The sequence below is a fragment of the Scophthalmus maximus genome, chromosome 20 (assembly GCF_022379125.1).
Source record: "Scophthalmus maximus strain ysfricsl-2021 chromosome 20, ASM2237912v1, whole genome shotgun sequence".
NCBI classification, from domain to species: domain Eukaryota; kingdom Metazoa; phylum Chordata; class Actinopteri; order Pleuronectiformes; family Scophthalmidae; genus Scophthalmus; species Scophthalmus maximus.
This window is the reverse complement of record NC_061534.1, coordinates 1-15,000: the sequence shown is the minus strand read 5'-3', so window position 1 is coordinate 15,000 and position 15,000 is coordinate 1. Positions and strand designations below refer to the sequence as shown.

Genomic DNA, 15,000 nt, shown 5'->3' with positions numbered 1-15,000 from the left:
ACTTTCTGAGTCAAGATGAAGTTCGACCCGACAACGTGGAGAGACGTCGTCACAGCTCAGGTGCGAACATGAACATCGAGGAATTGATTCATGACCTTCTGGTCCAAAGTGAGCAGTGTCACCCGCTGAGCTGTATGACACCTGAGGTGGAACACACAGGAGAATGTGCAGGAGAACACTCGAGAACATGCAGGAGAACTTGTAGGAGAACATCCAGGAGAACTTTTAGGAGAACGTGCAGGAGAACATGCAGGATGTAGATAAAACCAGTCAGGATTTCATACAGTGAGTCCGTCCAGGCAGAACGGTTCTAACACAAGAAGTCGATAGGAAGAGAAACGTGAGACGACGTCAAGGCAACAGTATTTGGTATATAAAGGGTTTCTCAGCAGGAAGCACAGGGATTGAACTAACCAAGTAACAGATGAGTCAAGCAGGTGAGAAGTGAAATGAAATGACTGGATTTTACTCCTGTGGAACCACAAAGAAGCATCTCCATCTGTGTTCTCTCACCAGATGGAGATGGTGTTGTGATAGAGGATGGGTTCTTCTCCTGGTCCCATGACGGTTCTCCGTGTCTGCGAAGGATCAATGTGAAGGTGAAGACGGGTTCTCTGGTCGCTGTGGTCGGACACGTCGCCTCAGGGAAGTCATCTCTGCTGGCAGCCATGTTGGGAGAGATGGCGAGGAGGCGTGGCTTCGTCTCCATCAAGGTGACGACAAACAATATTTATTCATCACACGTAGATTTATTAATTAAGATGGATGATGTGCCTCCACTTCCAGCCACTGTACAAACATGTGGCCAAAATATCTTTGATATGGATTCTAGAGCCAGTCAGCTGTCAATCATGAGTCAGTGTCAGATGTCAATCATGAGTCAGCTTCAGATATCAATCATGAGTAGGTGTCAGCTGTCAATCATCACTTCTCAGCACGTTTTTATCAGAAACATGAAGACGTGAACAAACATCAGTGATAAGAGCGACCTCACATGACATGGAGGGGGCGGGGATTATGACCTCTACTGCAGCCAGACACCAGGGGGTGTGGCTTAAGACCTATACTGCAAGCCGGCCACCGGGGGCGGGGCTTATGACCTTTACTGATGTCAGACACCAGGGGGCTTCATGATGATTCATCTTGTCACTGGTTTGACATAATATTTAATTTCACTCTTTTTAAATATGAATGTTTGTGAAGTCGGTTGTGTGATACAGGGTGGCATTATAGAATACAGCTACACATTATTTAACAACCCAAGTTATATTCACAATTGATGATTTATCATCATAATTCATATTTCTTCACTATATGTGATGTCATCACAAGGGGACCTGTGCTGCTGATAGTGACTGAACAATTTCTTTGTGACGCCATCTTAAGTCTCTCGTCCAGTTCTTATATTTTTAGCTTTGTCTCGAACACAACTCTTCAAGGGTTTTACATTTTTTATTTCAAAGCTGATTAAGAAACATTAAAAACATTTTGTCTCCTGTAATATTTAGTGTGACATCAGAGTTGGGATGAAGCCGACAAATGACGTCGTCACAGCTGCTGATGAAACACTGTTTACTAAAGTAACACTGATTATCACTGTGGGGGTCAGGGGTCAGTGGGCTACGCCCCCCAGCAGGCCTGGGTCCAGAACGCCTCCCTGAAGGACAACATCCTGTTTGGTGGAGAGAGGAAGGAGAGCTGGTACCATCGTGTTCTGGAGGCCTGCGCTCTCCTGCCGGACCTGGACCTCCTGCCGGCAAGGGACGGCACCGAGATTGGGGAGAAGGTACCTTCACTGACCACAACCACCCATCACTGACCACACCCACCCATCACTGACCACATCCACCCTTCACTGACCACACCCACCCATGAGGAACCTGAGCAGCCCTCGGGGCTCATGGTCGATGTAAAGGACAGTTGATGCTAGTAAATAAACCTGCTGACTGTTTGTTGTTTGACTGTATATGTTGATCGTCGTTGACCTGATGTGTTGACCTCAGGGCTTGAACCTGTCCGGAGGTCAGAAGCAGCGGGTGAGTCTTGCTCGAGCAGTTTACAGGAAGTCAGATGTTTACCTGCTGGACGATCCGCTGTCGGCTGTTGATGCTCATGTGGGACAACACATTTTTGATCGAGTCATTGGGCCCAGAGGAATTCTGAGAGACAAGGTGAGACAAGAAGGGAGAGCGAGTTAATTTAACTATATAATAATATCCATATATAATTATAGAAATTTATATTTTTAGAATAATGTAATCAAACTGGTTATGACAGTAATAATAGTGATATTTAGAAGCATTACAATGATTAGAACAGATGAATCTTTCGACTTCAGAATTCGTTCTATTATAATTAATAAACATATTCAGGGCAGAAGTTTTGTGTGGCAGTCTGTGACAATAAAAACAACAATGTCGCTGCTGTAGAAGAATAATTCAGTTTGATCTTAAATATCAAAACATCTTGATTCTGATCAGATTGTTTAAAATAGTAAAGTGTCAGAGGACTGTCTGTAATATGAGAGCACACACACACACACACACACACACACACACACACACACACACATATACTGTATGAGAGCACACACATATACTGTATGAGAGCACACACACACACACACATACTGTATGAGAGCACACACGCACACACACACACACACACACACACACACACACACACACACACATACTGTATGAGAGCACACACACACACACACACACATACTGTATGAGAGCACACACACACACACACACACACACACACACACACACATACTGTATGAGAGCACACACGCTTCTGGATTTGAAGTTGCCACGTCAGTTGCTGATTGATTTATGGCCAATCGACGACCATTGTTTTCATTTTATAACCTGTTCGTACTTTTAACTGTTGGCCTCTGATGGTTTGTCTTTCCCATCATCCTTTGTTCTATTCATGTTCAAGCTGCTGTCCCTCATTGTGCAGAGAGAAGTGTTAGTGTTGTTAAACAATACTTGGTATTATCTGCTAAATTTATTCTTTTTTTCCTAATTTTAGATATTTGTTATCAGGGTGTGATGAGGTGTTGGAGGTGACATCAACATGTTAACATGTGACCTCTTGGGTCAAGTAGATTGACAGTCACTGTTTGACTTTCTATACATGTTGGTTCTTTTTAGACCCGGGTGCTAGTTACTCATGGCCTCAACTTCCTGTCTAAAGCAGACCTGGTCCTCGTGATGGAGGATGGACAGATCTCTGAAATGGGCTCCTACACGGAGCTGATGGACCAAAAGGGAGCGTTTGCCAAATTAATCCAAACCTTCAGTGGAAACCCAGGCAGAGAAAACACCATCGTCCAAGAAAAGAGTAAAAATAAAAAAAGACACTGACCAGAAAATAAAACCACAAGAACCAAACTGACCGGAGAATAAAAACACAAGAACCAAACTGACCAGATATTGAAACAACAGATCAACAACGTCTCCAGTGTAGAACAATAATTCAGTTTGATTTATTTGAAATATGAAAAACATTTTAATTCGGATCATTGATGGTTTAAAAAACTAACTTTTATAAACAAGATTTACAATTGTGTGTTTCTGTCTGTGTTTATTACGTGTGTATTGTGTGTATTATGTGTGATTTGTGTGTAGGCAGCAGGAAGTCGGTGTCTCGTCTCAGTGCGACTGATTTTTCCGTTGATCTTTCTCAGGAGCAGCTGATCAGGTAAAAACAGACATTAACATCTTTTTTTAAAATGTTAATGACAAACAATGAAACCATATATGTGAATATTCTATATAACGTGTGTGTGTGTGTGTGTGTGTGTGTGTGTGTGTGTGTGTGTGTGTGTGTGTGTGTGTGTGTGTGTGTGTGTGTGTGTGTGTGTGTGTGTGTGTGTGTGTGTGTGTGTGTGTGTGTGTGTGTGTGTGTGTGTGTGTGTGTGTGTGTGTGTGCGCGCGTGCGCGTGCGCAGCTGTGATTTGAGCAGTGCCAGTGTTCAGGCTGTTGATCTGGATGTTGAAGATGTTGGTAGACTGACGGAGGCTGACAAGGCTCATACCGGGAGGGTGAGTCTGTTTCTATTGCAGTCAAATCCTCAATGTTTGTGAAAAGGCAGATTTGTTCAGGACACCAAGTCGGTAGTCCACTAACCCAAAGGTCGGCTGTTTGATCTCAGATTCCCCTATAGTCCAAATGCTGATGTGTCCTTTGGCAGGACACCAACCACAAACCCTGTGTGGTACATAGCAGCTGTGTGAATGTGAGTGTGTGTGTGATACTTGTCCTTAGAAGCACTTCGAGTCAACAATAGAAAAAAATATATATAAATTGAGTTTATTAAAGAAGAACTAAAGTGAGGAAATAAACTGTGGAATAATGAGTTTGTACTTTTCTCCCTGATCACAAAGAATGTGTGAGATTAACAGTTATTTTCCTGTCGTCAGGTGAAGCTGCAGATGTACAGAGAGTATTTCAAGACCATCGGCTTGACCTTCATTATGACCATCGTCTTCCTCTGTGCCTTCCAGCAGGCCGCATCATTGGCCTACAACTATTGGCTGAGCCTCTGGGCCGACGATTTGCCGGTCAACGGCACCGGGAGCAATCACGAGCTGAAACTGAGCGTGTTCACAGCGCTCGGCTTCACTCAGGGTGAGAGACACATACATGTAGTATGTAGATTTATCCTAACATAATAATAATAATAATAATAACACATTTTATTGATGGGCGCCTTTCAGGAAATTCAAGGACACCTTACAAGATAAAAACAGATGCACAACAGTAAAAAAAAGAACCAGACATAAATACAGAGTAATAAACAACAACAGTCAAATACTAAAACTTACAGAGAGTAGGCCAAACGGAAAAGGTGTGTTTTGAGACGGGTTTTAAAAGTGGGAAAAAATCAGTGTCACAAATGGTTTCTGGGAGAGACTTCCAGAGACGGGCTGCACGGCTGAGCGCTCTTGACCCCATGGACGACAACCGAGCATGAGGTGTGGTGAGGAGCATGGAGGAGGAAGGGCGGAGAGTGCGGATGGGTGTGTAGTTGTGGAGGAGGTCAGAGTCGGCAGCCATCAACAGTTCATTAGTGATTTTAACCAGGGCTGTCTCTGTGCTGTGGAGAGGACTGAAACCAGACCATACGTGTAGTATGTAGAGTCATCCTAACATACGTGTAGTATGTAGAGTCATCCTAACACATACGTGTAGTATGTAGAGTCATCCTAACATACGTGTAGTATGTAGAGTCATCCTAACACATACGTGTAGTATGTAGAGTCATCCTAACATACGTGTAGTATGTAGAGTCATCCTAACATACGTGTAGTATGTAGAGTCATCCTAACACATACGTGTAGTATGTAGAGTCATCCTAACATACGTGTAGTATGTAGAGTCATCCTAACACATACGTGTAGTATGTAGATTCATCCCAACACATACGTGTAGTATGTAGATTCATCCCAACACATACGTGTAGTATGTAGATTCATCCCAACACATACGTGTAGTAGTTCAGTTTTTATTTGAAATCATTCGAGTTCATTAAACAGCTGGAATCCGTCGTTGGTCTCGTTGCCACATTGTTTGTGTGTTGCAGCGATGGCCATGTTTGGGACGACGCTCGCCATTGCTCTGGGCGGGATCATGGCGTCTCGTCACCTTCATGCTGACCTGCTCCACAGCGTGATGCACTCTCCCATGTCCTTCTTCGAGGTGACACCCAGCGGAAACCTCCTGAACCGGTTCTCCAAAGAGATCGATGCCATCGACTGTATGATTCCTGATGGGCTGAAGATGATGCTGGGTTACATGTTCAAGCTGCTGGAGATCTGTATCATTGTGTTGTTGGCCACGCCCTTCACTGGCCTGGTGCTCCTCCCCCTCACCTGCATCTACATCTTCATACAGGTAAAGGTGTCTCTTGAACTTCATCATCTCTGAGATAAGTCTTTGATGAATTATCATTCTCTTTGTTATTGGTCTCAGAGTTTCTATGTGGCGTCATCGTGTCAGCTGCGGCGACTGGAGGCTGTGAGTCGCTCGCCAATTTACAGCCACTTCAGCGAGACGGTGCACGGTGCCGCTGTCATCCGAGCTTTTGGCGAACAGCAACGCTTCGTCCTGCAGGCCCACCGTCGTATCGACGACAACCAGGAAGCTTACTTTCCTCGCTTTGTCGCCACCAGGTTCATTCAAACAACATAAAAAATGATACAAATAAAAAGAGTTTGATCTCCTGAATAATTAAGTTCTTAGATTTGAAATATTTTTGATATTTTTTAATATTTATATTGTTTTGTGGTTCAGGTGGCTGGCAGTGAATCTGGAGTTTCTGGGGAATCTGCTGGTTTTGGCTGCAGCCATCTTGTGTGTGCGAGGTCGGGGCGAGCTCAGTCCGGGCATCGTGGGACTGGCAGTGTCACATTCTCTCCAGGTGGAAAACTGTTCTAACTAAGTCTCATCCAAACCAGGTCAAAGGGGCGGAGCCAGGAATGTTTGATCTCTTTCTTTAACATTGTGAGACCGAAAGTTTTTTCTGATATTACAGAGAATAATTCATGAAAACTATCAGACACATTTACTGACTGATTCTATGAGCGAGAGAGATTTGGTGACTGATTGAAAGACTGTTGTTGTTGTTGTTGTGGTTGTTCATGTTGATTTTGTTCTTTTTCTTTATCGTCTTTGTCTCAGAAACAATTAAGTGCTCTGAATACGTAATTTGGTGTTTTAGCTTAGTTTTTCATGAGATGAGCTTATTAGTGTGTAATAAGATAATAACACTCAAATTATAACAATGAAATAGAAATTAAATATTACAGAGCTTAAAATGGAAAAGTTTAAATAATTAGAATCAACTTCAAGACACACAAAGCAATAACCAGCAGGTGTGGTGAGTTTGTGGGAATCGCAAAAAATGTTATATAGTTAAGTAATTGATATAACCTGAATAATGATGCAGGTAACACTAATATGCAATGCTCTTCGATATTTCACAATAGAAAGATCCAGACTTGCAACACACAGATGTTCTTTCTTTGTTTATCCAACACATTTAAAATATGGATGCAGAGTTTAATGTTGGAAGCAAAAACAACCAAATGTCCGAAGATTAAACAAAAAATGGAACAAACTTAACAAACTAAATAATTGAGTCTGTTTACTGATATGCTGATTCACAATCTCACAATATTAAGTCACAACACAGGTGTAATCTCTTGATATTTACCAGCCTCAGTTATGATTAAAGTGTCTCAGATTGTGACTGATACAAAAGAAAGTCACTCGGCAAAGTGTGATCCCTCACTGTTTGTTAAAATGCTGGATTGAGTTGGACGAGTTACCTGGAAGTTTAGGTACCTGAACCCGAACCCTGAATCCTGAGCGACACACTGACAAAGCTCTGACGTTTGTGTTTGTGGTTTTGCAGGTAACGGGAATCCTTAGTTGGATCGTTCGTTCCTGGACTGATGTCGAGAACAACATAGTGTCTGTGGAGCGAGTGAAAGAGTATGAGAACACGCCCAAAGAGGTTTGCTGCTTAACAACGGCACCAGGTTTCAATGGAAACTAATCTCTGAGAGGCCTGTGTGTTTGTTGAATTAGGGAACTCGATTGTGCTTTTGCCCAATTCTGTGCACAGAATCAAATTTGTTCTTTGTACTTGAAAGTGAGCATCCAATGAATACCAGGTTGAACAGCAGCTTCTCAGATGAGTGAACTGAAACAAAGACATGTCCAACAGCAGGTGGCGCTATTATCAAGGCTCCCACATTTTACATCACACTCAATAACTTTATATGCATGTGTTTGCTAAATTCAACTGAATCTTGTGATTCATGCCACGCCCCCTCCCGCCTGTCAAGTCCAATTGTTTGACGTTCTTCGAACCTGAGTCCAGTCTGCATGAAACCTAACATCTGCAGACTGGAACAAAAGTCATTTGAATAAAAATAATACAAATATTAAAAGGATTCAAATGAAAACACGACGTGTTTCAATATTATCTGTTCGGGTTTAGTCATTGATAGATTGGCATGATCATAGTTTGTAAAAGACAAACTTCCACTCAAACACAGGAAGTGATATCTTTATACAAGTTTGTCTGATTTAAAAGGAAACTTTAAGCAGTGGTTAACTTTGCTACACTGAGATTATGTACAAAATTTAGTTGATATTGACCACTAGGTAGCAGTTTTACATGAAGTTGAAAAATATGAAACCTGCTTTTTCTTGCTTGTATATGCACGAGCACATAAACAACAGGTTTGATATTTATCATTGTTCATTGCCTGATAGTGTGTTTGATAATACAGTTGTTCTTGTTTGAACAGAATATTCCTTTAATGTTTAGAACTAGATCTACACATGATTTAATAAAAATAGGCCTGTAAGTGTTTTACTCCACTTAAATTCAAAATGTTTTGTTATTGTCTAATAGTTTTTTATATCCTTGTTGTTGACATTTTTTTACTGACGTGTTTAATCTTTTATGGTAACTATGCTCATCCTGACCTGATGTGGCTCCCCAGGCAGCGTGGACCCTCGAGGAGCGTTTGCTTCCCGCAGCCTGGCCGAACACAGGAAACATCCAGTTTGAGGATTATGGACTGCAATACCGGAAAGAACTGGACTGGGCCTTGAAGGACATTTCTATCAACATCCAGAACAGAGAGAAGGTCTCTGAAGATTGGATTATTATTCATTAAATACCTGTATTCTTTGGATTATTAATAATGGGTCAGAGTTAGTTGTAATGCTGAAGTTTATGATTCATCAGGTTGGGATCGTTGGAAGAACGGGAGCTGGGAAGTCTTCTCTCGCTTTGGGAATCTTCAGGGTTCTGGAGGCCGTGGAAGGACGAATCTTTATTGATGGGATCAACATCGCGCATATCGGCCTCCATGATCTCAGATCCAAAATAACCATCATTCCTCAGGTCAATACATGTACTATAGTACACCACATACTGACAGTATGAAGTAAGCACCTTAGTTATTACTGTTATTATAGTATACTGAGTACGTTACGTCCCAAACAGAAAATTAAATTGTTGAATGTAATTATCCCATGAACTTGATTTGAATTCAATATGATGCAGATATGAAAAATGTTGGATGTGGACGTGTCGTAGGAACGTTGGGATCTGTTTAAGAAGTTATCAAATCTCGACTCTAAAAGTTCTTCATGGATACACAACAAACATTGTTATCTGATCCTTATTGCATAAAGACAAACATTATTTATTCATGTGATTGCAAACCTTTAAGAACATTTTTCAAATGCTCCAGTGAAATAATAGAATGTAACTTCATTATATTTGGAAACAGCTGTCATGACCTCAGCAGGGCACGATTAAGAGAGAGACGACAACATGGAAGCTTCAGTTTCCAGAAGGTTAAAATCTCCTGTGAGCTCATGTTGTCCTGTAGTTTCATGATTCATTTAATAGAGTCCGGATTCCAGCTGACGTCTCGAATATTTGTAATATTTATCATTTCTAAATTCCATGAAGGGTTCAGACATGAGCGGTAAGATGGATACGTTGTGGTGACCAAGAGAAAAGCATATATTTAGTTTCAAGAGAATTTACCACAAGTGAAGTTCTAGAATGAATCAAAGTAATATGGTGTCATGTTACATTTTTGGATGGCAGAGATGATGATGTTGGTGGTAATTAACAGAGGACCTTATAACATAATAATAACAATAACAACGTGACCTTACATCAAATACAGTTATACAAAATAAAATTGTGAATAAAACATCAGCACAGTAAACAGCTGTTGTTCTAATGGCCGTGGAGACAAGTGAAAGGAGAAAGAGGTAAAACCATTTGATTGACTGTTAATCTACAACAGAAGTGAAGCAAGTGATGAAAGTCCATGAAATAATATTGTAAAACAAACAATGCAGCTATCTGAGCTGAGAATGTACTTTGTTACTCATTACTACATTCATCCACTGAGGTCAAAAAGATGAAGGTTCTGCAAATAGATCAGCATTGAATTGAAAAAGAGAAGAATCCATTTTGTCTTCACACTTGGATCAGCACAGTCCTCAAGTAGAGGAAGAGATAACGAATTCATTTTAAGAAAGTCAGATCAGTTTGAGCCATCAGATGTTTTATGTTACAGGACACAAAGTAGAGGATCTGCGATTCTATCGTGCAGAATGTAGTTTACCTGCAGGATTCACTCTGTGAACTAACACTAATCCTAACGGTGGAGAATCACCACAGTGACAAGTGTGTTAACCCTAACCCAACAAACATCAAGGTCCAAATTAAACTACATAATAAATTCAGAGGTTCCCGACACATTCACACTAAACAACTCGATATCAAAGCAATTTACCTACACTCTCTTATATTAAAGACTTTAAAGTGACCTCTGACCTTTCCAGGACCCTGTGGTGTTTTCTGGTTCTCTGAGGATGAACCTTGACCCCTTTGATACTCGTTCAGATGAAGATCTGTGGACGGCCCTGGAACTGGCTCACCTCGGCAGCTTTGTGTCAGAACTGCCACAAAAACTGGACCATCAGTGTTGTGAAGGAGGAGAGAACCTCAGGTAAACCTGAACTAAATGTACCTGGGGTGTGTTCCAGAACTCTGAGTAACGTTCTGCTCAGTAGTTGTCGGGGAATGAAACCTCATAGATACAAAGTCTCAAGATCCTCTCTAACGTGAGACTACTGAATTAATTCTAATTCCATATCGATCGGGTTGAAAAGAACAACACTGTTCGTCAGCTGGTTCGAGACCAGGAGAAACTAGGTGTTTGTTAAATAACGTGCCAGCGAGCAGGGTTAGGTTCACAGTCAGTTACCATGGTAACCGATTTAAAGTTTAGAGTTAACTCTCTTTCAGAGTATCCGTCTTCTCAGGGTTAACAAACTCAGGGTTCTAACAAAACTGCTTTCTGAAATACTCCCCAGTTCTACTGTGATGTTAAACACTCAACACCAGGGGGCGACGAATAAAATAACAATCACACAAATTTACTTTCAGACAAAGACGAACAGAACTGCTTTAACATGTTTATCCATTCATGAGCAACATATGAGTTGAAATCATTTAACCCTAACCCTAACTATGAATCATTACTGAAAGTAAATCACAGCAACTGGCCACATTTCCCTTAACCTTGCATCGGAGAAGCTGATCGGCAGGTGGACGACAGAGTAGAAACACTGACGATACTGTGAAGATGTGAGTGAGTGTGTGTGTCTAGGTGAAGATGATGTGAGTGAGGCCAGGTGAAGATGTGTGTGTGTGTGTGTGTGTGTGTGTGTGTGTGTGTGTGTGTGTGTGTGTGTGTGTGTGTGTGTGTGTGTGTGTGTGTGTGTGTGTGTGTGTGTGTGTGTGTGTGTGTGTGTGTGTGTGTGTGTGTGTGTGTGTTTTCAGTCTTGGTCAGCGACAGCTGCTGTGTTTGGCCCGAGCTCTGCTGAGGAAGACGAGAATTCTGGTTCTGGATGAAGCCACAGCAGCTCTGGACATGAAGACCGACCAGCTGATCCAATCCACCATTCGTACTCAGTTTGAGGACTGTACAGTTTTAACCATCGCTCACCGCCTCAACACCATCATGGACTACACCAGGTACCAACACGTGTTACTCTGATTTATTTGGTACATTTCTGACCAGACTACCTTCAGTTGAAGTCTCCGTTTCTTAGATGTGTGATACATGATTATATTAACAATCAATGAGTGTAATCAATAATCCAACACGACAGCGACACATCACAGATAGTGATCGAGTCATTGTTCTCTGACTTTTCTGTTTTTATGTATCTGTTGTTTTTCTCCGTCTGTAGTTGATGTGACTTGTCTCACATGTCACTCATGTGGTCTGTCTGTTGTTGAGCCACTGACTTGTCGTCTGTTTCCTCAGGGTCATTGTGATGGACAGAGGGTCCATCGTGGAGATGGACTCTCCCGCACAACTCATCCACCTTCAGGGTCACTTCTACAAAATGTGTGTTGAGGCCGGTTTGGCTTGAGACTTAGAAGAAAAAACAGATGAAATGTTTCCTGACATTATCTCCTGCACTTGTGTTTTTTGATTTTTGTGCTTTGCATCAGCATATTTATGTGTAAACATGTTATATGTGTTCAGCTTGAGCTTATTTAGGATGTTGTTTTGTTAAATATCTTCAAATTGGACCAGTTGTTTAGAACCACACTCAAATAAAGTGACTGAGTGGAACTAGTTCTCTGACCTTGGGCTTTGTGACTGATCCTGACTCTCTGTGATATCGTTGACACGATGTTGGACTCTAACCCTAATATGAAGTGTCATTTAAAACACTGTAATTTTTCACTTTCATATTATTTTTTTTTCAAAGAGAAGTAAGAAGTCTTTACAATTCAAATCAATTCAATAGTATAGGTGTGGAAAGTTATCTGGATGAGACGCCCCGGTTCATCTGAGATGTTCTGGTTTGCTTCCACCCCACATCCATCGGTTCTGACAGAGTGGTGAATCGGTTCTGATTCTGGTGAAGGCGAGGAACCAAAGGCAGTGCACTGGCCGACGCCTGTGGACTGCAACTCTCTACTTCGTCACATTACTTGCATGCAGTACCATGTGTCCTCCTATTTTCAATAGTATTTGTGCCTAGAAGAAGAAGAAGAAGAAAAATAAAATGTGCTTACACTGTCCGAAGTTGGAATTAGCCTAAGGGTTAGGTTAGGGGAACTGAGCCCATCTCCCGGAGGAGACGGAAATGGCACTCTCCACCCACCCAGTCCCATCACTTCGGTCCCAGGACGGAGCAAAGTGCGTTCAAATTGAGGTAAGTATATATATAGTAGGCAAAACTGTGCCTTACGAAAAAATAAAAATTGGTGTCCGGCTTTTCTGGCAACGTTTCGACCGACTTGGTCTTCATCAGGCCAGCGGGACACATACAGCTCATATTTAGCGTCAATTCATGGGACTTAAATACAGCTTGAGCGATCCTGTCTGCTCGATGTGCGTGTATGAAATGGGCTCCCTTCCTGGGGCTCCTCCTTATATACTCTCTGAGAAGCTCCTCCTCTTAACTCTTCTTAGTCTTTCGTAAAGCCTGTTAACCCCATAATCCCCAATACCCAATGGATCAGCCCAAACTTAGGGTCAAGATCAGGGTAGGGAATGTGGTTAGGGTTAGGGCTCAAAATGAGGGTCAGGTCTGTGGATTAGGGTTAGGGTTAGGGGGTTAGGGTTAGGGTAGGGTTAGGGTTAGGACGAGGGTAATGGCCTGGTCCTCCCCATGGAGGCCCAGGAAATGCACGGTCCTTCCCCCTGGTCCCTCTTCCTCCCCGGTCCCCAGAAGAGCCGTCCCGGTTTTGCGGTTTGGGGTCGCTGGTGAAGGGTCTGGTCACGGAAGCGACCCCGTCTGCCGTAACGGACCTGCTGCCATTCCCCCTCGTTGGCAGTGGAAAACATAGCAATAATAAAAAAAGTGAAAAAAAGTTTTTTTCGTATCTTTTATTTTTCAATGTTTCTATCTCTTTAATAATCAAAGAGACCTTACCAAATAAGGTTTTAATAAATAAAAGGAAGCTTAACCCCTTAATAAAATACAAGAATAAAAAAATAATAAAAAAATAAAAAAAATAAAAAAAACGAAAAAAAACTCCCTGTTAATCAACGAAAAAAAAGTGCCCCTGTGCGACGTTTCGACACTTCCGTGTCTTCTTGAGGCTGGGCACTTCAGCAAACGGTAGACAAAAGTCTAATCAATCAAAAAAAAGTAGCTCAAACAAAGTAGTAACGGCTAACAAGCTAGTAGCAGCTAACGAGCTCACCCTCTGTGTGTTGCCTCTGCTGTTGCTCCGCTCCAAGTGAGCAGGCTGCAGCGTGCGCTGCTATTAACACCCTCCCCTGTATGGAGTAAATTGGTGTCACCCAGTTTTTTAGTTTGACCAATACCAAATGTAAAATAAAATCCCTTTAACCCCATAAATGCCAATAGGTTTTTAATGAAAGCATTTAATTCAATGAATAAAATCAATTGTTTTAAACTCTTTAATAAATTAAAACTACTTAAACAATTTAATTTTAATTGTTAAACATATGAATTACTACTTTGATAAATTTTAACCCTTAAGTAATTAATTTTAAAACCCTAAAACTAATGAAATAATTATGACTTATAAAAAATTGTTTTATCCAAATGTTTATCTTCTAATCTCTAAATCTTAAATCTACAAATTGTTTAACTACAAAATATGTAATTAAATTAAATGTTCTAACTCTCCAATAAAATAAATTAATTTTTTTATTCCAATTATTTTACATAGAAATTAGTACTGTAATAAATTATAACTCTTAATAAATAATTTTAAACCCTAAAAATATGAAAATTTTAACTTTTTAATTGTAAATGTAATATATCAATTGTCCAAATTTTTCATTTTTTTTATTTTTAACAGATGTAATTTGCATAACAACAAAATTACTAAATTAGGGTTAGATTTAGATAAAATTAAGTAGTTAGGGTTAGGGTTAGGATTAGGGGTTAGGGTTAGGGCTAAAATATGAATAGGGCTAAGAACAAGCCACATATAATGGTTAGGTTTAGGGTTAAGTTTAGGTAGGGTTAGGGGTTAGGGTTAGGGTTAGGGTTAGGGGGTTAGGGGTTAGGGTTAGGGTTAGGGTTAGGGGGGTTAGGGTTAGGTAAACGATACTGATCCTGTCTCCCGAAGGAAACAGGGAATGCACTCTCCGCCCACCCATCCCCGTCATCCCGGTCCCGGAACGGCTGGCGGTCCCGACGGCGGCGTCCGCCACGTCGGACCAGAGTCCAGCCGTCATCAAAATGACCCATGTCAGTGGGTAAGGTAGGTAAAATTGAAATCAAATTTGTTTTAAAATGAAAAATAATTTTCTTAGGAAAAATAAAAAGTGTAGGGTTAGGGTTAGGGTTAGGGTTAGGGTTAGGGTTAGGGGTTAGGGGTTAGGGGTTAGGGTTAGGGGTTAGGGTTAGGGTTAGGGTTAGGGTTAGG

The 15,000-nt window shown here is 41.3% G+C and overlaps 1 protein-coding gene across 1 annotated transcript in view; it reads left to right on the top strand.

Annotated features, from left to right (window-relative positions):
- The window catches only part of LOC118285417 (multidrug resistance-associated protein 1), a 27,022-nt gene extending 14,814 nt beyond the window's left edge, over positions 1–12,208 (top strand). The window contains exons 14-30 of the mRNA XM_035609064.2: positions 1–60; positions 517–713; positions 1,610–1,786; positions 2,004–2,171; positions 3,165–3,354; positions 3,642–3,714; positions 3,964–4,057; positions 4,436–4,643; positions 5,599–5,909; positions 5,988–6,187; positions 6,309–6,435; positions 7,432–7,533; positions 8,534–8,680; positions 8,782–8,940; positions 10,407–10,573; positions 11,410–11,604; positions 11,900–12,208. The exon at positions 1–60 is cut by the window's left edge and continues 28 nt beyond it. Of these exons, the coding sequence (XP_035464957.2) occupies positions 1–60; positions 517–713; positions 1,610–1,786; positions 2,004–2,171; positions 3,165–3,354; positions 3,642–3,714; positions 3,964–4,057; positions 4,436–4,643; positions 5,599–5,909; positions 5,988–6,187; positions 6,309–6,435; positions 7,432–7,533; positions 8,534–8,680; positions 8,782–8,940; positions 10,407–10,573; positions 11,410–11,604; positions 11,900–12,008 (2,684 nt within the window). The 3' untranslated portion in view covers positions 12,009–12,208. The remainder of the gene's footprint in view (positions 61–516; positions 714–1,609; positions 1,787–2,003; positions 2,172–3,164; positions 3,355–3,641; positions 3,715–3,963; positions 4,058–4,435; positions 4,644–5,598; positions 5,910–5,987; positions 6,188–6,308; positions 6,436–7,431; positions 7,534–8,533; positions 8,681–8,781; positions 8,941–10,406; positions 10,574–11,409; positions 11,605–11,899) is intronic.
- The last annotated feature ends 2,792 nt before the right edge of the window (positions 12,209–15,000 follow it).